The 21,779-nt window shown below is 44.2% G+C and overlaps 1 protein-coding gene and 1 long non-coding RNA gene across 3 annotated transcripts; one reads left to right on the forward strand and one right to left on the reverse strand.

Annotated features, from left to right (window-relative positions):
* Positions 1–1,369: 1,369 nt before the first annotated feature.
* Positions 1,370–19,535, reverse strand: CCNB2 (cyclin B2). Of its 2 annotated transcripts, XM_036440343.2 has the most exons (9): positions 19,340–19,531; positions 15,392–15,520; positions 15,197–15,310; positions 8,784–8,954; positions 8,525–8,683; positions 6,639–6,875; positions 6,212–6,352; positions 2,881–2,991; positions 1,370–1,639 (listed from the first exon to the last, which is right to left on the reverse strand). In XM_036440343.2, the coding sequence occupies exons 1-9, from the start codon at positions 19,361–19,363 to the stop codon at positions 1,529–1,531; spliced, it is 1,197 nt and encodes a 398-aa protein (XP_036296236.1). In that variant the 5' UTR covers positions 19,364–19,531; the 3' UTR covers positions 1,370–1,528. The 2 variants fall into 2 exon arrangements, with proteins under 2 accessions (XP_036296236.1, XP_036296254.1); XM_036440361.2 differs by lacking the exon at positions 6,639–6,875 and having other exon boundaries at positions 19,340–19,535.
* On the forward strand, positions 6,872–20,495 carry LOC118720458. Its single transcript, XR_004988444.1, has 3 exons — positions 6,872–7,310; positions 8,038–8,040; positions 20,484–20,495. It is a non-coding gene; the product is annotated as an uncharacterized LOC118720458 (long non-coding RNA).
* The last annotated feature ends 1,284 nt before the right edge of the window (positions 20,496–21,779 follow it).

The raw sequence follows: 21,779 nt of genomic DNA on the forward strand, positions 1-21,779 counted from the left end.
CTCGGGCCCAACAACCCAGCGTCAGGGGGCGTGCTCTCCAAATACTGCGGTTACATCGCCACGTTTTCTAACTCCGGTGTTTTCATATTACGACTTCTACCTTTATAGCTTACTGCACATTTATAACACATGAGCGTGGGTGCCGGCTGTGGCACATAAGGATGTATCTTAAAGGTCTTTTTATGACATCCTGAAAGTAGGAATTTCCTGGGTCAGAGTATGTAGTATTTAACTAAGCAGAGTGTGTCATAAAGAAGCTATAAATGCCTTTGGAGTATGCCGACAAAACCTTTCCTGATGGAAGTCGGGAGCCAGGGAAGCCCCCTCTCGTGGTCTCACTTAGTTACCATTCACACTGTGAGCTGTCAGTGTCTGAGGCTGGCATGGGAACGAGTCCCACTATCTCAGCAAGGGGATTTATCAGACTTTACACTAGGACTTCAACGTATAATGACGCCCGGTGTCTATCTAAATGCTTCGACTGCGGGCCTGCCCAGGGGAAGGGGTGAGAAGCCAGTCCTGGCCGGAGCGGTTCTCCTCGGGGCAGTCAGAGCCAGTCACAGACCAGGCACCTGTTGGCTTCGCTGCCATGTAGAAGGCAGCTTGTAGCGACACCCAGGTTCCGAAACACTGAGTGAAGTGGGTTTAGTTTACTGAAGCACCTCAGAACCTTTAAGAATCTCACATGCACTGGTGATGTTTCCCAAATGTATGACTAACTCCTTTTTCTCAAAAGTCCAATTAGCATCTTGTTGAACTAATAGTTTGGGAAGTTGTTGCTGTAAGGGACTCGTTTATTTTAGGAGGATTTTGTTTTTTAAATCAGTGGTTGGAAACTGAGAATGCATTCTGCCTTAAAAAACAATGTTAAATGTGATCACATGCCTACTGAAAAAAAAAACAACAACCATAACATAGTTGAAACAGCACAACAGGAAACTGCATTCCAAGTTTCTACTTAACAGGAAGTCACAGGCCCTGTAGGGTTGCTATTCCCAACCTCAGTGAGCCTGTGAGATTGAGACCCATTGTGATGGTTGTCGTAGCCACAGTCCCAGTGGGCCAGGTGTTCCTATGGGAATTAAGAGAATAACTGAGAAGGTTCTAGAAAGGGAACAGCCATGATTAGCCTCTCCTTTTAAATGTTCATAATGAATCAATCTTTTCATATTCAAGAACTTTAGGACTCATTTGGCAATCACTAAAGCCAAGTTCTAGATTTTGCATTTGAGAAAATGGTAGGAAGTTCAGGAAGCTCTTTCCCAAAGCCATAAAGGCAGTAATTTATATGCATTTAGCTCAAAGAGAAATTAGTCAAAGCAAGAGTCTACTGGCTTCTTCAGTATAGAATGCACAAATACACACAGGATACCTTAAGAAAAATCAATAGCTTTATTTTTCTTCAATATATAGTTAGAAAACAGGTCTGAGAAGAGGTTTCATGAAGTAGACCAAAGAATTACATACAAAGTCCGGAGTTCCAAATGGGCAGGAGGTGCCAGACGGAGCACCTTCCCGGGACCGGGGCCTAGGGCCGCCCCATCACAGGGAGGGCGAGCTCTTTGACGGCTTTCGAGTTCAGCTGAGGGATCGTGCTGATCTTCAGGAGCTTGCTGCTCGCATACTTATTCTTGATGGCCTGCAGAAGTCATCTGCGGTTAAGGACACATCAGGACCCCTCCGGCCCCCCTTACACCTGTTCCTGTCTAATTTACAAGTACGGAAGGGCCAGACCCACAACCTCAGTGGGAGGGGGAGGCCAAATCACAGAGGCCAGCAAGTGCTCTGAGGCCACACTGTGCTGGGCCTGACCACTTCCCTCCATGCCAAGTGAGGGAGCAGGCCCAGCTGGTGGGACCACATGACCTCCAGCTCCAAGGCACAGGCGCTCTCCCATAAGCCACCAGAAGGGGGGAGGTGGTGCTTATTGTACCTAAGTACCTACCATCAGGATATAACAGGAGGGCCAGGCCTGGCAATAAACATGAGTGGCGACTGTGCCTAACAATACCCTCAGGACTTAAACATTATGCTTCCACTGTGTGCTGACCATGCTGAAGCTCCACGTAAGAAAGCAAACCAGGGTGCGGGGTACAAATGCCTTCCTCTGTGAAGCTGATACTCTGTGTCATACAAGCACAGGGCAGCGCCCCACTGCCCGGTTCCTTCTCAGGTGGGCTACACGGGATGCTTCCTAAATGGGCTTCTTGCCATGCAGGTGCCTCTCAGTCACTGTCCCAAAGGATCCTGGACAAAGGCTCTGAGCAATATCACCCAGACTCCCAAGCCTTCCTCTGGGCCATCTGAGTGGGCCCCTGCTGTTCCAGAACACACACAGACCAGCCCTCCCTGCTGGCAGAGCCTCCCGGGGCGCTGGGACAGGCGTCGATATATCGGTAGGACAGCTAGCTGCCTGGCTGGCTAATCTGGGCCTGGACAAGGTTGGCCTGTTTTAACCCTTTGTACACAAGCATCTACAGACACAAGCGGCAGACCTTCCCCACACACCAACTGCTTCTGTAGCCACAAACCTGGCATATCAACTTGGATCGCCCCATTTTAAAATCAGACTTGTTAGTGACATCTCTAGGTTTGTAATAAAAATTATGGTAACTTAAATTCGTAAATATTCCAGCACATATGGAAGAAATGGGGATGGTTTCTGTTTTGGACGCGTGGCAGTGAACTGGTTAAAGAAACTGCTTTCAGCATTCGTCTTGTCGTATGCTCCATCCACAGTGTGCTAGGAAAATATAGAGCTTGTGCTAAAACAAACTCTCACACAGATGCCAATATATTTACATGAAAACACAAACAAAGAGATACACATATGCAAACACCACAGTCAATACCTCTCACAGCTTAGCAAGGAGTACTTACGATGAACTTGGTCAGGTTTTCGTTCACTCGCACGACGTTTTTGGCCATGTGCTGCATGACTTCTAACAGGTCGTTCTCAGTGTACCCCGTGTAATACTGCTGCTTTAAGTTCTGGAACACACCCAAGAGAGGGGCGTGATAAAGCCTCACCTCTTTAGAAGAGCCCATCTTACTCATGCTGACAGCCCTCCTGGAAATGCCATCACAGCCCTCATCACTACCGTGGTCCCAGCAAAGCAGCCAGCACACAGAGAATGCCTGACTGCGCAGGACTAAGCCAGGGCGTTGTGCGGCTCTCAGCTAAATCAAGCCCAAGCACCCCTTCATTATTTCTTTAAAGAAGGTGCCTCGGGTTACGTAGGGTACTTCACGTAACAAAGCTTCATGCTTACCCCTCCCACCACACTGAAAGGGGATGGCAAGTGGGGCAGAGGAAAACAAAGGAACGCCTGTCACAATCATGGCAGAGACCTGGGACTAGGACATGCCACATGCCCCATCAAAGCCCAGAGTGGCAGTGGCTGGTGGGGAGCTCAAAAGCCATATTGTCAGTCAGAGGTCCAGGATTATGACAGCAGATAGGCCACAGGTAGCAACCTAATTTACTGAACCGGGAAGAGCAAAGGCCACCCAGGACTCTCACAGCCCTGGAGAACAGAGAGCACTCAGAGAAGCCCACACCCAGCCTTCCAGAGGACAAAACTCAAGCAAAGGACAGTTGTTGGTTGAAAATAAGACTTCGTGTATGAAGATACGTAACCTGACTTCACTTCAGTTCTGTAATAAATACTAAAAGCTGAAGTACAGCTGAAACCGGTTTGGCTCAGTGGATAGAGCGTCAGTCTGCGGACTGAAAGGTCCCAGGTTCGATTCCGGTCAAGGGCATGTACATTGGTTGCGGGTACATCCTCAGTAGGAGGTGTGCAAGAGGCAGCTGGTCGATGTCTCTCTCTCATCAATGTTTCTAACTCTCTATCCCTCTCTCTCTTTCTCTCTGTAAAAAAACGATACAATATTAAATAAATAAATAAATAAATAAATAAATAAATAAATAAACAAAGCTAAAGTACATCTCTTTCACATGTACAATGTAACTGGGGAAATAAACCACAACTTAATCTTACTACTAAAAATGATTTAAAAAAAAAAAAAAAAAAAAAAAGAACTAAGCAGAATCAAATCCTGAAATAACGCACAAGTATTGGTACTGTGAAATCAGCTCCCAGAACACAGGGAGAGCCAAACCCGTTAGGGTGCCCACTTCCTTTTGATGTAACCCACTGCATTAACCTTTGCTTGCTATCTGGCTCATCCTGTACTTCTTCTGCCAGAGCCCTGTAATCAGCCTTCTTAAAGGAGCCCTAGTTGTAATCAAGATGTGGCTACTAGGTATGTTGACTGTTACCACTGTTTCTCTGCTCTCTCATTATGCGTTTACTGACATTTCCAAAACAGATTTAATATTATCGAGTTTTCCCTTTTGTTTTTAATTGCTAACAATATTTTCTCTACTTATAGTGAACATTTTACATCATTAATAACAGAAATGCTTATTTATTTATCCTACAATACAAAAATAGTTTCAGAATTGTAATAACAGATTATTAACCAACTTCCTAAGTAAACTGTAAGTATGTTGCCTTTTCTGGTCCTTTGTTTTGTCTAACTTTGAATCCCACTCAGAATGCAATAATCAGAATGCTGTGTTCAAAAGACGTTTGAATTAATTCTTCCCTATGTTCTGTTACCAATTTGATAGTGACATTGTTTCTTCTTAATTCCATTTTATGATTTGCATAAAGCATTTGAATTGTTCAAGTTAAAAAGTTACATTATATTGTATACAAGTTAATAAAAATTATAGCCAGAAGTCCTGTTCCCATCCTCCACCTTCTCCCTTGTTCCCACCTAAACTTATGGGTATCCATTTACACTCCTTTTGATCTACTGCCTTTATTTTTTTTTAAACTTAGCAAATACAGCTGGGACCGGTTTGGCTCAGTGGATAGAGCATCGGTTTGGGGACTGAAGGGTCCCGGGTTCGATTCCGGTCAAGGGCATGTACCTTGGTTGTGGGCAGATCCCCGGTGGGGGGTGTGCAAGAGGCAGCTGATCGATGACTCTCTCTCATTGATGTTTCTAACTCTCTATCTCTCTCCCTTCCTCTCTGTACAAAATCAATAAAATATATATTTAAAAAAAAAAACTTAGCAAATACATAAACACACATACATATACTCTCTTATTTCCCTTCTTTCTTACATAAAATGTTAACTATACACACCTGTATGGAGGAAACAGCTCTGCCATGATGCCTTGGTATCTTGCATGTGTCACATGGGCCATGCAGGCAGAGGCCTGAGCCACAGCTTCTCTGCCTTGTGACCTTCCCGGAACGAGGGGATGGCCAGCTTGGGAGGAGCTGCCTCTAAGCCAACTCCCACTCACCTCCCTATCTCCCCGAGAGGCTGTTAGGAGACCATTCCTCATACCCTCCTGGGTTCTGAGGAGGCTCTTGCTCTGCTGCTCTCAGGTTCAGCTACTGACTATACAGCTGCCTGGTGGCAATCCAGAATAGGCTCCTGCACAAACGGCGTCCCATGCCCTGCACTGCGGTCACATGGTCCCCTTTGTTTCCATGTTGTTCTCTTTGGGGAGCAAGACAAGGCCCAAGGCTAGCATCTTTGGCTCCTTGTATGAATCTAAAAGTGGCTCATTTTATCTATACTGGTGAATCAGTTGGGCTTTGGCCTTGCTTTGTCTTGTGTGCTTCACAATTTGCTTTTTTCATTTAACAAAATATCCAAGAAATCTTAGCCTATCAGTTGTTGGTGGCCTTCCTTATTTGTTTTCTTAATCCTCACCCGAGGAGTGAGTGAGAATATTTTTTCCACTGATTTTTAGAGAATGTGGAAGGGAAGGTTGAGAGGGAGGAAGACAGAGAGAGAGAGATGGGAGAGAGAGAGAAATATCCATGTGACAGAGACATAGCATTGGTTGCCTCCTACTGGAACCCAGACCAAGGCCAGGGATTGAATCTGCAACCGAGGTATGTGCCCTTGACCTGGAATCAAACCTAAGACCTTTCAGTCCTAAGGTTGATGGTATAACCTGAACAAACTGGCCAGGGCCTTGGTCATTCTTTATAACTCTGTAACACATTGTGTACCATGGTGTCCTCACCTACTCTCTCCATCTGGAGCATTCCAAGCAGCTTTCTTATGCCTTTGGACAATTGCTTAATAATAAAGTTGCAAAAATGCTAATGCTTTTCCTGCCAAGAGGTCCTAAAATATGACTTGACAAATTTCTTGTTAAATCCAACACTCACCCATTTTCCGTGGCCTAGAACCTTCTGGGACAGACAGGAAGCAGCCGCTGCCACTCTGGACGGGTGATAATGCACCATGTCGTAGTCAATGAGAGTCAGTTCCATCAAATATTTGGCTAAAGTGTGCTGCTCAACATCAACCTACGAAAGGACAGCCAGGGACAGGAAGCAGCACAGTTACTGTATTGCAAAATTCTGGGTGGAGGCCTCAGAACACAAATCCACTAAACTCACTTTTCCTTCCCAGGAACCGTTCTGCTCCACAGTATGTCACAAACACAGAGGTCATTTCTCTTAAGAGCTGATGCAATAAGTATTAGGACTCATCTAAAAGATGTTTCCTATAAGTTTCACTTTAATTGGATCAATGTTTCTGGGCTGAGACAAGTGGCAAAATAAAGTCTCCTACAGAATTGGAGGCACTTACCTCCCCAGCTTTTGATGCCCGCCTTAAGAAATGTAGTGGTAAAGGCCGACCCAACTCAAATTTCAGTTCTTTCAAAATCAGCGCTTCCATTTCTCGGATTTGGATACTAGTATACGCATTGTCTGTGATGTAAACGAAGTCTTCTATATTTGGAGAAAACATTTCCTCATACTTGGAGGCCAAAAGCAAGGCTGTAATCCCAACCAGCTGAAGCTTCTTACGAGACACTGGCTGAACCTAATTGGAGAAGAACGTGTCCAAGTCACACCGGACAAGAAGACTGGAAATCCGGGTGGAAGAGAGTGAGAGGGAGCCGAGTGCTGGAGATGTGCACACTGACTCTCCCACATCAGAAGCCTAAACGTTAACAGTCAGTACTCACGACATGCCAGGCACAATGCTAAGATTCTAACCATCACCTCATCGGATCAAAAACTCTAGGAAATATGTATTTTCCCCAACGTAAAAGCAGATGGTCTGATAAGAGATTCAGACACCAGTCCAAGAGGACTCAGTTGCTGAATGGAGAAGAATTATGCCTGACAACCAAGCTCCCGGTCACTGCTCCCGGTCCATCGTTCTGGCTGAGTGTCTAGGGAAGCCCCAACGTGGCACTCAGCATAGTCTGAGTCAGCATGAGGCCAAGCCAAAAAGCAGGAACTTAATGGCCTCGTAAGGATGAGGAATATATTTTTTCTTTTAATATATTTTATTGATTTTTTACAGAGAGGAAGAGAGAGGGATGGAGAGTTAGAAACATTGATGAGAGAGAAACATTGATCAGCTGCCTCCTACACACTGCCTTGGTTGTGGGATGTGCCCGCAACCAAGGTACATGCCCTTCTAAGTGGTTGGTGTTTTTGAGTTACCAATTGATAAGTATTTTGATAATCACTCTGCCTCTCACCTTAATTTCTTACATTCCTCAGTTGAGATTTCACATTCTAAAACACTCCCACACACACCCCAACCCTTTTATAAAAAATTCTGCCTCCTCCATTTCTACCATGATTCAGTGCCACACCTGGTTGGAAACTTAAAAGTTCTCTAACCTTGCCCTAACCGGTTTGGATCAGTGGATAGAGTGTCAGCCTGCAGACTCAAGGGTCCCAGGTTCCATTCCGGTCAAGGGCACATCCTTGACCGGAATGTACCTTGGTTGGGGGCACATCCCAGTCGGCAGTGTGCAGGAGGCAGCTAATTGATGTCTCTCTCTCTCCCTCTCCCTTCCTCTCTGTAAAAAATCAATAAAATATATTTTTTTAAAAAGGCCGAAACCGGGTTTGGCTTAGTGGATAGAGCGTCGGCCTGCGGACTGAAAGGTCCCGGGTTCGATTCCAGTCAAGGGCATGTATCTTGGTTGCGGGCACATCCCCAGTAGGGCGTGTGCAAGAGGCAGCTGGTCGATGTTTCTCTCTCATCGATGTTTCTAACTCTCTATCCCTCTCTCTTCCTCTCTGTAAAAAAATCAATAAAAATATATTAAAAAAAAAAAAGTTCTCTAACCAAACTCCTCACTTTTCAGAGGAAGCTCACCAAAGAATACCACACTATGGAAACTGCAAGCAGGCCAGGAAAGCCAGCATCACAGCCCCACACGCTTCAGACTGACTGTGGACCATCTGCTGGCACACCTCCCTCAGGAGTGACGGTGGCAATGCCATTTTCCCCAAGTGTTCAGCAGGCTGGCCTAACTAAAATGCCCCCCACTGCTCAGAACCCCCAGAGGTTTGACACACGTGGAGAGCTTCCCATCCTAGCTTCTGAAGTTCTCTGTCTTCTCATAAATGAGCTTTTGGTCTTTTCTTCAGAGCTACCACATCTTGGCATCCCATAAACACGATGTTCTGTGAGCCCTGGTACCAAGTCCCCGCAGCCGCACTTACCTGTAAAAATCGATCCATAATGGCGACGCACATGTAGAGGGTCTCCTGTAGCAGCCTAAACTTGGAATGGACCTGGACCAGCCAATCCACCAGGATGGCTCGCATGCGTCCGTTTATATCTCTTCCATCTAAGAAATGTGGATTTATGGTTTGCAGAACCTGTTGGGAGGATTAAAAGTTTAAAGAGCTGACCTCGTTTCCTTCCCAGCCGTGTGGTGCATTCAACATTTACACAAGCAAAACACAGAGGACCACTCACCTCGAGCTGCCTCAGATACTGGTAGATATCCTTCACGTAGTCGCTGCAGAGCTGAGGGTTCTCCCAGTCTTCATTATCAATATCTTCGATCTTGCAGAGCAAAGCATCGGAGAAAGCTTGGCAGAGGTTTTCTTCCTTCATGGAGATATCCTCAGGTGCAGGATGAGGCTCCTACATCGACAAAATTAAAGTGCATGCATTACCGCTTTAGGAGCAGCCTTCGTCAAATACGTGCAGAGTCAATTGGTTTAAAAGTATCAGATAACCCTGGCCGGGTAGATTAGTTGGTTAGAGCATCATCCCAATATGCCAAGGTTGCAGTTTCTATCCCCGGGCAGGGCACATACAAGGAGAAACCAATGAATGCATAAACACGTGGAACAACAAATCGATGTTTCACTCTGTCTCTGTCACTCTATCTCTAAAATCAAGCATTAATACATAAAATATGTTAAAGCTAAAACAACAAATTTCAGGTGAATAAGTCATGATGTAGTAGATGAAGTCTCTAGAGATAGCCTCCTCTTTAAAATTCTCTAATTCACTCAAAGTGAAACCCTAAGTCTTCACATCGGCTTCCCGGCTCTGCAGGGCCAGATCTTCCCTGTTCCCTGTGACGTCTCCTGCTCCTCTCCCTGGGTTTGCTTCACTCCAGCCTACGAGCCTCCCCCCTGCAAACAGGCTGCCACTTCCCAGAATGCTCTTGTTCCTGTATTCGATGGGTAATTCCCTCACCTTCTTCAAGTTTTATTTAAATGCTACCTACTCATTGAGGTCTCTCCTGACTCCTACTTAAAATGGCCATCTGCTTCTGACCCCCACCACATGTGTTTCATTTCTCTTAGTGTGTTTTCCATATAACCTCTAACTTTCTATATATTACATTACATATTATATTATAGCGCTTACTTATGTAGGGTATGTATTATTTTCTGTCTACTTCTCCAGGAATGTGAGCTCTGTATCCCTACATTTATTTACATTAACTTGTTCACTAAGGTATCTCAAACACTTATGTCATCGCTAACATACAGTAGGTGTTTGATGAATATTTATTGAAAAAAGCTTAGACACCTGGGTTCAGAGATTCCTGGAGCTGACAGTTCACATTAGCCTCTTCTGCCAGTGTAATGTTTTCTTCTCTCCAACTAATTTATTCTAAACTGAGAAAATGTTTGACAGCTAAAAAGCAGAAAAGCACATTCCAGCCTATGAATAAAATAGGAGAAGGAAGCAAAGACCGAGCAAGTATACACTCACTAATTATTTTCTTATGTTGATGGGGTGATATTTTAAATCACACATTAAAAATATTTTAAGTTAAAGCAAGTGTTTAGTAATTAAGTATAAATAACCATCATTACTTTTTTAAAAGAATGAGAGGTACTTCTCAAAGTAAAACCTAACAGAATTGCTACGTTGTAAAGAATATATATTAAAGTAATAAATATAGAAAGAGTATGCTGTATAATAAACAATTTTGATTTACATTAAAGCTCAATGATTACAGTTTCCAATCTTAGAAAAGAATAAAACATTAACAACAAAATATGCATAGCAATTTAAAACAGACCTTTCCCTCTTAAATCAAAGTTATTAAACCAAGTAAGGGCCAGGAGAACAAGAGGTATGCTGGTAGGTATAACATTTATTCAAGAATATAAGAATTTCAAGGGGCTACAATAAATAAGAAATGCTACTTGGGATACTGGGAAGAAACCTAGGGACAGTTACCAGAGAGGGGAAGTCCTTCAGGAAAATGAGTAGGGAAAGGCACACCGGGACAAAGTCCCAGCGGAAGCCAAGAGTTAAAGGCAAGTGAGGGGACTATACACTGATTTGGGAAGGCGGGAGACAGAACGTGAGGTAGCAAACATGTGCTGGAAAGATGAGCAAGTATCTACCGAAGGAGTTTAGATTTGTCCTAAAGCAACTGAACTCACTGAAGGAACTGAGCAAGAGTGACTGGAACCGAATGCACGTTTTAATAAGCACATGTAGCTTAGTATAAGGTCACCTTTTTCAAGGATAAGCATTTTCACTCTCCCTAGGAAGGGCAGTCAGTTCCAGGAAGCTGGTGTAAGGAAGCAGAGATTATTGGCATGTGCTGTCTTAGCAGCGTGAAATGTTTACTCATGTAGTTGCTGCAGAGCTGAGGGTTCTCCCAGTCTTCATTATCAATATCTTCGATCTTGCAGAGCAAAGCATCGGAGAAAGCTTGGCAGAGGATCAGAAGTACACCTGAGTTTAGCTTTATCCCAAAACCCCCAGCATAATTTTCTGAAAGCATTCCTTTTGGACTCCAGCTTAATTATTCCAGAATCCTTCTTAAGGATCATGCAAGAAGTAGCCTAAGCCCTATAAACCAACTGTGGGGCCCTCTGCCCAGGGCTGCTGCATGTAAAATAAAAAACTGTATCAGCTAGTTATGCAGCACAAACCTCTGAATGACAGTCAGCCTAAAGAATTAAAACCTTCAAGTTAGATGAACAAGTGAGTTATGTGAACTAAAGTCCTATCAGAAACAATGAGGATGAGAGATTTTGCTGAACTTGAACTTCTGTTTGATCAAGAGATGGGTGAAGTGTGAGTCAAGGCTACCGAAGTTCTCCAAGTACCGACACTGAGTGAGCTGGGCCTGTTGAGAGAACGATTAATACTGATAGGCAAATATATAGGTATTTACACAAATCTTAGTAAAACACAGAGTTGCTTCTTAAAAAAAAAAAAAAAGTTTTTATTGGTTTCAGAGGGATAGAGGGAGAGAAACATCAATAATGAGAGAGAATCATTGATCAGCTGCCTCCTGCACACCCAACAATGGGATCAAGCCCACAACCCAGGCATGTACCCCGACCAGGAATCAAACTGTGACCTCCAGGCTCATACGTTGACACTCAACCACTGAACTACACCAGCCAGGCCAGAGTTTTTTCCTTTTTAAAAAAATATATATTATTGATTTTTTTACAGAGAGGAAGGGAGAAGGATAGAGAGTTAGAAACATCAGTGAGAGAAACATCGATTAGCTGCCTCCTGCACACCCCCTACTGGGGATGTGCCAGCAACCAAAATACAAGTCCTTGACCAGAATAGAACCTGGGACCCTTCAGTCCGCAGGCTGATGCTCTATCCACTCGGCCAAACCAGTTAGGACCAAAGTTTATTTATTTATTGAATTTATGATGCCAAACATCATAAATCAATGTCAATTAAGTGAAACAAGGAAAGACTCCAAGTAAAACTTGATTCTGATCAGTTCTCAATTTGTAGCAGACTGTGTACTCGTGAACACATAGGCACACACAACTGCAGAAAGGTGAAATCGGTTTCCCTGCTCAGCGCTAGGGGATGTATTATGCTGTGGAATGGAATTAGACACCTGTGCTTCACTGGTATTTTAAGCAGCTGTAGGGACAGGTATTTTAAACACCTGTACAGAGCAACAATGACTCTGCACGTGGAGCAGAAGGCAGAGCCAAAGCCAGAGGGCTGACGAGAGACAGGCGAGCAGAGGGGCTAACCTCCAGGGGGGGGCTTCCCCTGCATTGCAGATGTCAAGGTCACTTCTGTTCTCTTTCTCAGAGAAAAGTGCCTTTGAGTTGGAAACAATTCTTGTTCATCAATCCTCAATGTATTCTGAAACTGGAAGCATGTTTCCATCTCAGAAATGACTTTTAGATAAACTGAGCGACAGGCCCATAATTCTTTATCTGAAACACAGTGGCCTCAGTTTTGTCGGGAAGCTAGAGAAAAAGGAGTGAGCCAAGATGCGGAGAAAAGGGAACTCAGTCAGTGGAGTTCTGAAGGGAATTCCTCCTTTGTTTTGTTCATATTTTTGGTTCTTGGGGTTTTTTTTGGATTTTTGTTTTTGTTTTGTCTTTTTTCCTTCTTCAATTCAAATAGTAATATGTACCTATGGTGAAAAGTCTGACAATTTGTAGGAAGAAAATAAAAATCAATCTTAAGCCCAACATAATACTAAAAAGTAAAAGTATCATCAATATTTTGCATATAAAAACATTTTTTAAAAGCAAATTTGGGGTTTCATTGCATCATATCATGTAATAATTTGACTGTTTTCTAATGTAACATGCATTTTTTTTAAAAAGAATAGTTTATTGACTTTTAGAGAGAGAGGAAGGGAGAGAAACATCGATGTGAGAATGCAACATCAATTTGCTGCCTTGTGCAGGCCCCCCACTGAAAATCAAGTGCACAGCGGGCATGTGCCCTGACCAGGAATTGAACTGGCAACCCTTTGTGCACAGGAGGACGCCTAACCTACTGAGCCACACAAGCCAGGGCTTAACATGCATTTTGGCATCTTTAAGCATTCCATTAAAACATGGTATTCACAGCATTTCATTGAATGGATTTAACTGATCTCTTAATAGAGAATATATCTCTATTATGAAAAATTCATTACAACACTATTTCAAAGTCCTCAATTGTCTCTGCAATCATTTTCTTAGGATAAATTTTTAAAAACAGATTTACTAGTTATGGAGAATAACCATCTGAAATGCACTGACAAAAGGCCCTCCTGTAGTGCAGGAGGAACCACATACACAGTCATCCATATAAATGCTTAGTCATAGTCAAGTGCTCAAGGTCTGAAAAGCTGCTTTGGGTCTGGCAGTTAAGCCACTGGAAACCTCCCGGGAAAGGCCCATTAAAGGAAGGCTGATCTTGAGTATTTGTTCTGAGCTTTATAGCTCTTAAAGTTTCTTTTGTTTTATGTACAGCAACATCTTGCCATCATCTCTTCCAGGTAGAAGCTTCCCAAGTCTGTCCCTCCTTCAGATGTTGCTGGTCCACATTTCTAACTATATTTCCCAGAGAATGTTTCCTGTCACCTCGATACATCTAAAGCCAAACAAGACACCTACCCCTAAGCTATCTCTCTCTCCTGACTGCCCCATTTTTTATTAAATTTTTCCTAACTGGTTTCTTACTCAGTGCTTAAGGGTCTCACTCCTCCACTCCAAGCAACATATCCAAAGACTTCCTTCCACCTACAGGATGTGTCTGGGAAAGGCCCCCTGGTACATCCTGACACGTTTGATGTTGTCTCCGAGCACCCGTATAGGCTGCTTCAAGACGCTCAACAGCTCCAGCTTAGACAACTGCAATTCCTCCTCATTTATGGCCCTTTCTCCCACCCTACCCAGCCGTCATCACTCCTCCTCAACACTTTTCAGATTCCTCACTGCCTTACAGCAGCGATTTTCAACCAGTGTGCCGTAGGAGTTTTTAAAACATGCAACTCCTGATTAATCAGGGACACTGACCTCTTTTCCCTGATAGTCAAATAAAAAATGACAACAGTCAACAAAACAATATCCATTCGATGTGAGTAAATCAAAATCATACTTTTTTTTTTGTCAGATCAGAAAAAAAATGTATTTTTTGGTGTGCTGCAGAATTTTAGCAATTAGTTTATGTGTGCCATGAGATAAAAAAAAAAAAAAAAGGTTAAAAATGACTGCCTTCAGAAAAAAATCCAAATTCCAAGGCCTTCAAATACAACTGTAACCTTCTCCCAACTTTATCTTCTGCTTCCTCACAACAATCTCCTGACCCAACTTAGACTTGTAGACTCCTCACCCAAAACACATTTGGTGCCTTGGTTCTTGCTTCTGCTTTGTTTTCCCCCACCCCCACTCCCACCCCACCCCAAAGGTGCTTTTTCCTGTCAGCTTCTCCCTATCCTTACAAATGCCACTTATTCTATGAAGTGCATTTAGGATGGTTTCCTAGGATTACTAATTTAATTTTCAGGTACATAGGCCCCTTCTAGACAAGCTTTGTGAAGGCAAGATGCCCCTTTATCAGCCTTAACATAACTGGATGCATATAGTAAGTATTTGATGTATATATTTCTCATTTAACCAATGTTTCACCTCAAAAAACTTCATACAATAATATATACATATCTTTGAACTGGAAAGAGCTAAGTAGTTATTGTTGTATTCTCAGCACCTACCACAGAGCCAGTCTCATGCTAATCACATGAATGTATATAATCTAGGGATGACAGCATAGCATGAACTTGAACGTGGTGGAAGGGAAACAGGCTGAGCTAACCAATCAGAGATTGGTGAGCTTCCATAGTCTTCCTGGGCAAGTTCATTCTTGCGGTGGATTATTTTAACAGAAACTACCAAATTTCACTCTGAGATCACTAAATTTATTTGGGCATTAATGTAATTAGCTATTATTCAAGGTCATAAATTAAATTATGGTGTCATTACTAAAATGCATATATACTCATTTCTTACAATGCTATTTCAAAGTAGAGCTCGCACTGTGAATGTTCTTCAACAGTTACAGCGCGGAAAAGGCACCCTGCAGCCTAGCCAAAAACAGGCCACTTCATGAAGTACATTTGTAAATTCAGAACTTCCTACCTTTGGCGCCAACATCTTCACCTGTACCGGTTTCACAGAAGCAACAGGTTTCGGCTGTTTGTTGACATTTGTTGTTTTGTTGGGCTGAACAGGTGCCTTGGTGTTTGGAGCTTTCTATAAGGGAAAGATGCGTGAATAGGGTAGGACAGCCAATGTTGCTCCAGTGGGTGCCCATACAGTCCTCCAGGTTGTTACCTTAGCTCCTTGTGTGGCTCTGGTTGTAACTCTATTTCCAATTTCTTCTAAAACTGCTCTCCGGAGTGTCACATGACTCTTCGCTTTGGAATTAACTTCTGTGTCAACGTTCTCCAAATCAGTGGAGACCTAAAAAAATTTTAAAAGAGTTGGAACAATTGAAAAAACTTGGCTAATGTAAGATAACCAAATTCAAAATTGCTTTAGGAGATTAATATGATGAGATCTATTGGCTAGAGAAAAAAGTACATTTTAAGAAATCTAAAATTACTATTTTGTTTGATAACATCACTCTAAATTAGGAAGATCATTAATCTATCTTATCTATAACTACAATAATTCATACGCTGGAAGCAGGGTCCCTCAGCCCAGTCTGCCCCCTCTCACAGTCCAGGAGCCTTCAGGGGCAGGAGGTGACCTGGTGATCAGGGAAAGGGATGCCCCATCACACCTTTGCTGCTGCCACTTCCGGCAGTGCAAGCTTTGGCTGGCCCTGGTTATCTGAATCTCGGGTGGCCCTGGACGGCTGGCTAGCTACCATCTGAGGTTTGCCTGGGCCTCAGGCTGACCTTGGGCAGCTGGGAAGCCACCATCTGAGGCTTGCCTGCGCCTCGGGCCAGCCCTGGGCAGCTGGGAGACTGAGGGGGGAACTTTGGAGGAGGCCTTGCTGCATGCCTGCAGCACCGGCAGGGTTGAGGGGACTGGATGCCACCATCTTGTGGCTGTGGGTGCTGCCATCTTGAGGGCAGGGCAGTCAATTAGCATATTCTCTCCTTATTGGTTGTGGGTGCCACCATCTTTGAGGGCAGGGTGGTAATTAGCATATTCCCTCCTTATTGGCTGTGTGTGCCACCATCTTTGCAACAGTGTGAGGATCAATTAGCATATTTCCTCTTTATTAGATAGGATAATGCTATTAGGAGCTTAACAGGTCAGTGACTATTTCTCATATAGTACCCATGTCACTTGTTACAGAACCCTATATATAAAAGGTTACATGGAATATTTGAAAATCTTCCTTTAGACTAGGGGTGTCGAACTCAATCAGAGAAGGGGCCAAAATCTAAAATCCAGCCTAAATCGTGGGCCGAATGGTTTACTGAACAGTCATAAACTGTCATTGTGATGGAAACGCAGCGGAGTGCAGTGATGACAGCGCGGTGCGGGCCACATTGCAAGGCCTGGCGGGACGGATTTGGCCCGCGGGCCTTGTGTTTGACACATGTGCTTTAGACAGATAAGTCACAAGTGCAATTAAGGCACAATATTAAAAGTTATAGCAAGCCTGGCTGGGTGGCTCAGTTGGAGTATTGTCCTGTACATCAAAAGGCTGCAGGTTCAATCCCCAGTGAGAGTACATACAGGAGGCAACTGATCAATGATTCTCTTCCCCTCTCTCCCTCTCCTCCTCCCCTCTCCCTCTCCTCCCGCCCCCCCTCTCTCTTTTCCTCTCTAAAAATCCATAAAAACACATCCTCCAGTGAGGATTTTTTTTTAAGTTATAATAGGCTGTTTAAAAGCTACTCTAGCTTTGATTCGAATACCACTCTAGAAATAAGACATGCTTGTGTAGACATGATCTTGTGGATACACAGCCTTTTAAAATGAGGGGGGAACAATTGAGATTACCATAGCATGGACTTTAAATGAGGTTACCATAGCATGGACTTTCTCTTATGTTAAAGTTACTTAGAAAAAAAGTAGTTTTTATGGGTAAAATAGTTTTACTCTGAAATTCAGATAAAGTGGGAATTACATGAAATAACAATTGTTAGTTGGCCTTAACCTGTTTTAGATAAAAATGTGCTTAGAAACAAAACCTGCTAGGAAAAGCAATTCATACCCAAGAAACTTAATTTTATTATAGAGATAAAAAGCGTGTCACAGGAAAAAGACAACACGTCCTATTCCCCAGAAATTGGGAGTCCTAATCTTAAAGAACCTCCCAACAGGGGGGTTAAATGGGCCTACCAGGACAGAAGGGGCAAGGGAAAACTCAAGCCCAGCTAGATAAAAAGAATTCTATCTAATAAAGAGGGGATATGCTAATGGACCATCACACCCTCACAAAGATGGCAGCACCCAGAGCCAATGAGGGAATATGCTAATTAACTGTCAAGCCCTCAAAGATGGCTGCACCCAGTCCCCTCAGCCCCCCAGCTACAGGGCCAGCCCAAGGGACAACCAAACCACTGAACAAGCAGGGTGCATGGGGCAAACCAGGCCAGCAGGGGGCCGTGAGGGGCAAACAGGGGGGGGGGGGCACTTGGGAGATTAGGCTGGCGGGGGGGAAGGGGGGACATTTGGAGCAACTAGGCTGGGGGGGGGGGGCAGTTAGGGGTTACCAGGCTGGCAGGGGTGGAGGGTGCAGTCGGGGCAACCAGGCAGGCAGGCAAGTGAACAATTAGGACCCAGCAGTCCAAGACTGTGAGAGGGATGTCCGACTGTAGACCAGCAGTCAGACATCCTCCTAGGGGTCCAGGATTGAAGAGGGTGCAGGCTAGGCTAAGGGGACCCCCCACCCTGTGCATGAATTTCGTGTACCGGGCCTCTAGTTTGACTATAAAAGAACTTTATGAGGTAGATTAGACAAAAAAATACTTGTCAGTTAAACTTCAATCACAAAAGGGTAAGAAGTAAAAACAGAATGTATTCAACTTAATAGGATTCTCAAAAGTCATACTGTTCAACCCCAACAGTGTGGCTCAATGGCTGAGTACTGACCCATGAACCATGTTTTCACATTTGGATTCCAGTCAGGGCACACACAGGGTTTCCAGCTCCATCCTCAGTAGGTGGTGTGCAGAAGGCAGCCAGCCAATCAATGATTCTTATCATTGATGTTTCTATCCCTCTATCTTATCATTGATGTTTCTATCCCTCTCCCTATTTCTCTGAAATCAATAAAAACATGTGGGGGGGGGGGGCGTAAATTATACTGTTCAATTTTTCTAACAGTAAAAGCCAACTTCTTTAAAAATATATATTTTTATTGATTTCAGAGAGGAAGGGAGACAGAAACATCAATGATGAGAATCATTGATTGGTTACCTCTTGCATGCCCCCTCCTGGGGATCAAGCCTGCAACCCAGGCTTGCGCCCTTGACTGGAACCCAACCTGGGACCCTTCAGTCCACAGGCTGACGCTCTATCCACTGAGCCAAACCAGCTAGGGTTAATAGCCAACTTTTTAAAGTGTTTGAAAGTTTCATGCTTATAGGTAGAAGCCTGGTAATGCCATTAAATTTCTACCCAACTTTTTAAAACCAGCCTTACAGCCAGGAAGTTGGAACTCGGCAGCAAAGGAAAAAAGTAGATCCCAGTACAATTCAAGCCCGCAGGGAAAATATCCAAAACACAGTTCACACTTTGGTTTTTGCAAAGATGAAATAAATGAGGTCAAGCTTGCTCAAACATTGAGAACATCTTACTGACCACGGGAATTCCTTCCCGTCCTTCTCCCCATCCCCACCGCGGATCTCAGCTGGTAAGGCGCCTGCGAACAGAGGAAGGAAACCCCAGGAGGCGGGTGTCCAAATAGCAGCTATCTGATGGCTCTCTAACGACAAAGATTACTCGGATGGCTCCCAGGGTCCCAGGCCCAGCTCCATCCTGGCTTCACAGGGGCCAACTCCCGGGGTTTGCCTGGACTTCCCACCCCCTCCCCAGCTCAGAGGCCCGCCGGGGCGGGGAACCGGCCGGCGGAACCCAGGCCCGGGGAGGCCGGCCAAACGGGACAGGCTGCGGGGAAGCGGGTCTCCAGAGGATGGGGGAAAGCTGGGGGTTAGAAGGAGGGGAAGTGGGGGGCCGGAAAAAGAGGAAAACGGGAGGTCGGTTGGGACGTCCTATTCCCCAGCAGCTCGGAGCTGGGGGGAGAAGCGAGAGGCGGCCGAGAGGGGCCTGCGCGGGCCAGGCCCGCGGCCCGGGCTGTTGGCCGGGCTCACTCACCGCCGGGCGTCGGAGCAGCGCCATGACGGAGCGGGCGGGCAGGCGTGCGGCCGCCCGAGGAGGGACGCGATGGGGACGGGGGCTCAGGGTCCGCGGCGCCGTTAGGTCCGCACTCGGAGCCCGCAGCGCGGGGACCTTCGAGGTCGCCCTGTTCCAGGATTCAAATGCCGCGCCGCTCGCGGCCCCATTGGGCGGCCGTGCGCTCTTCCCATTGGCTAAGCGGGAGGCACTGCCGCGTGCTGATTGGCTGAGCTTTCCGGACGTTTGATTGTCATAACAACCGGTTGTTTTTCTTCCTGTCCCTTTACAAAAATCTCCGCCTCCCCAGATAAACAAAAAATTAAATGTCTCGTTGAGAAATCAGACGTAGGATGTCTTCCCTGAATGTTCCTAAGGCCTCCGCTACGGAAGTTTCTCTGCGTTGGTACGGGGTGGGCGGAAGTTGGCTCGAGGGAACGCCCTGAAAATGCCATTTCTGATCTTTTTTTTTTTTTAATATATTTTATTGATTTTTTTTACAGAGAGGAAGAGAGAGGGATAGAGAGTTAGAAACATCCATGAGAGAGAATCATGGATCAGCTGCCTCTTGCACACCCCCTACTGGGGATGCGCCCGCAACCAAGGTACATGCCCCTGACCAGAATCGAACCTGGGACCTTTCAGTCCTCAGGCCCAAGCTCTATCCGCTGAGCCAAACCGGTTTCGGTTCATTTCTGATCTTGATTTCCCTTCCGGAAATTTCGAGTTGGAGTTCAAGTTGGGTTGGGTTGGGTCTCGAACCGGCGTCCTTGGGGTGGCTCCGAGTTGCATTGTATAACGTGTTTGAGACTCAAGCGTATGCTAAGGGAGTAGGAACTGTGGCATTTATCTAAAAGCTAAGATTCCCAGGAGAGGCAAAAAGAGAAAATGTAAATGCCATTGGAGTGATTTGTGATTCATGTAAGATCTTCATTGTGTTGCCAGCACCTACTACCACTGGTATGTGTTACAGTCGGTGCTCAATAATTTGTCGTTGAATAAGTGATCCTATAATGTTCAGAATGCTTTAAAAGGAAAAAGAAGGTGTGATCCAGCCTTGGACAGAAGGCTAGGAGGATCAGGTCAAGACAGGAAAACAGGAAAGAAAAAAGTGAGAACTGGAAAGGGGAGAAGGAAGAGGTAAAGAAAGGCCCAATGCCCACAATAAAGGTAGTGGAATGACTCCTGAAAACAGGCTTCATCTAAGCATTTGAACCAGAATTCCTACACACCTAGTATACGCTTTAAAATATGGTTTACCTCTCTGTTATTGGGGTAACAATAAGCCTTAAATGAAGTTAAATGATCTGGATTAAATTCCTTCCCTTGCCCTTGCATCTGACATTTCTAAACCTGCTTCCTCTTTCATAAGACAGGAATAACTGAAGCTACTAAGCAGCATAGCAAGATGTTAGTGTATCCATCATCCTATAAGGAAAAGTCTTGGGAAGGAAAACAGAAGTTCAGTGCACTGGGGTTGTGACTAAGATTATATTTCTGCTTTATTATTATAATACTGTGTTAAGAGCTACAATTATAAGAGTAATCTTCACCGTCTTAGAGAGCTTTGTAAACAAAAATGCAATGAATGGTAAAATGTTCTTATTAAATAACGTGACATTGTCAAAATAAATTACTTTAATCTATATTAGACAGATTGTATTTTCATTATAAATGGAAGTCATTTCTTTTGTATCCCTCACTGCAACTAACCTAGAACCTTACAAATTAACTGATTCAACCTCTTGTTGAATGCATTACAGTCCTATGTTTTTATGTCCTGTTCCCTCCAGCCTTCGACATTGATCACTTTTCCTATACACTAATTTACATAAACTTTCTTGTTGAAACCTCATAACAATCCTTATAAAACAGGTAATGCCCTATCCGGTTTGGCTCAGTGGTTAGAGCATCAGCCTTTGGACTCCAGGGTCCCAGGTTCGATTCTGGTCAAGGGCATGTACCTTGCTTGCGGGCACATTCCCAGTAGGGGGTGTGCAGGAGGCAGCTGATCAATGTTTCTAACTCTCTATCCTTCTCCCTTCCTCTCTGTAAAAACAAAAAAAATCAATAAAATATATAAAAATAAATTTAAAATAAATAAAATAGTATCCCAATCTTTTGTCATTTTTTTATTGAGGTTTAATGGACATATTAATTTTAGGTGTACAATATGATTTTATATTTGTGTATGGTGCAAAATGATCATCACAATAATTCCAGTTAACATTTGTCTCCATTTGAAAAAAACTAAGGCTCAGAGAAGTTAAATGTCTTGGCTGCAGTCCTATCACTTGAGTGTCAGAGCTAGAATTTGTAATTGGCCTAATTCCAAAGCCTGTGCTCTTTCCACTACAGTTACCATTTGTTCACTCTGTTTACATTTGGCAGAAAGAGTGAAGTCTGGGGACAGTTTGGAACA

The sequence above is a fragment of the Pipistrellus kuhlii genome, unplaced genomic scaffold, assembly GCF_014108245.1.
Source record: "Pipistrellus kuhlii isolate mPipKuh1 unplaced genomic scaffold, mPipKuh1.p scaffold_m20_p_1, whole genome shotgun sequence".
NCBI lineage: Eukaryota > Metazoa > Chordata > Mammalia > Chiroptera > Vespertilionidae > Pipistrellus > Pipistrellus kuhlii.

Bases quoted from the DNA above. Each gene is read 5' to 3' on its own strand.
- CCNB2 (XM_036440343.2), bottom strand. From the start codon at position 19,363: ATGGCGCTGCTCCGACGCCCGGCG. The intron at 8,955-15,196 runs GTAGGAAGTTCT...TTGTCGATGTAG, and splicing joins TGAAGATGTTGGCGCCAAAG to GAGCCTCATCCTGCACCTGA. The intron at 6,353-6,638 runs GTAAGTGCCTCC...GTCCTTTCGTAG, and splicing joins GGGCATCAAAAGCTGGGGAG to GTTGATGTTGAGCAGCACAC.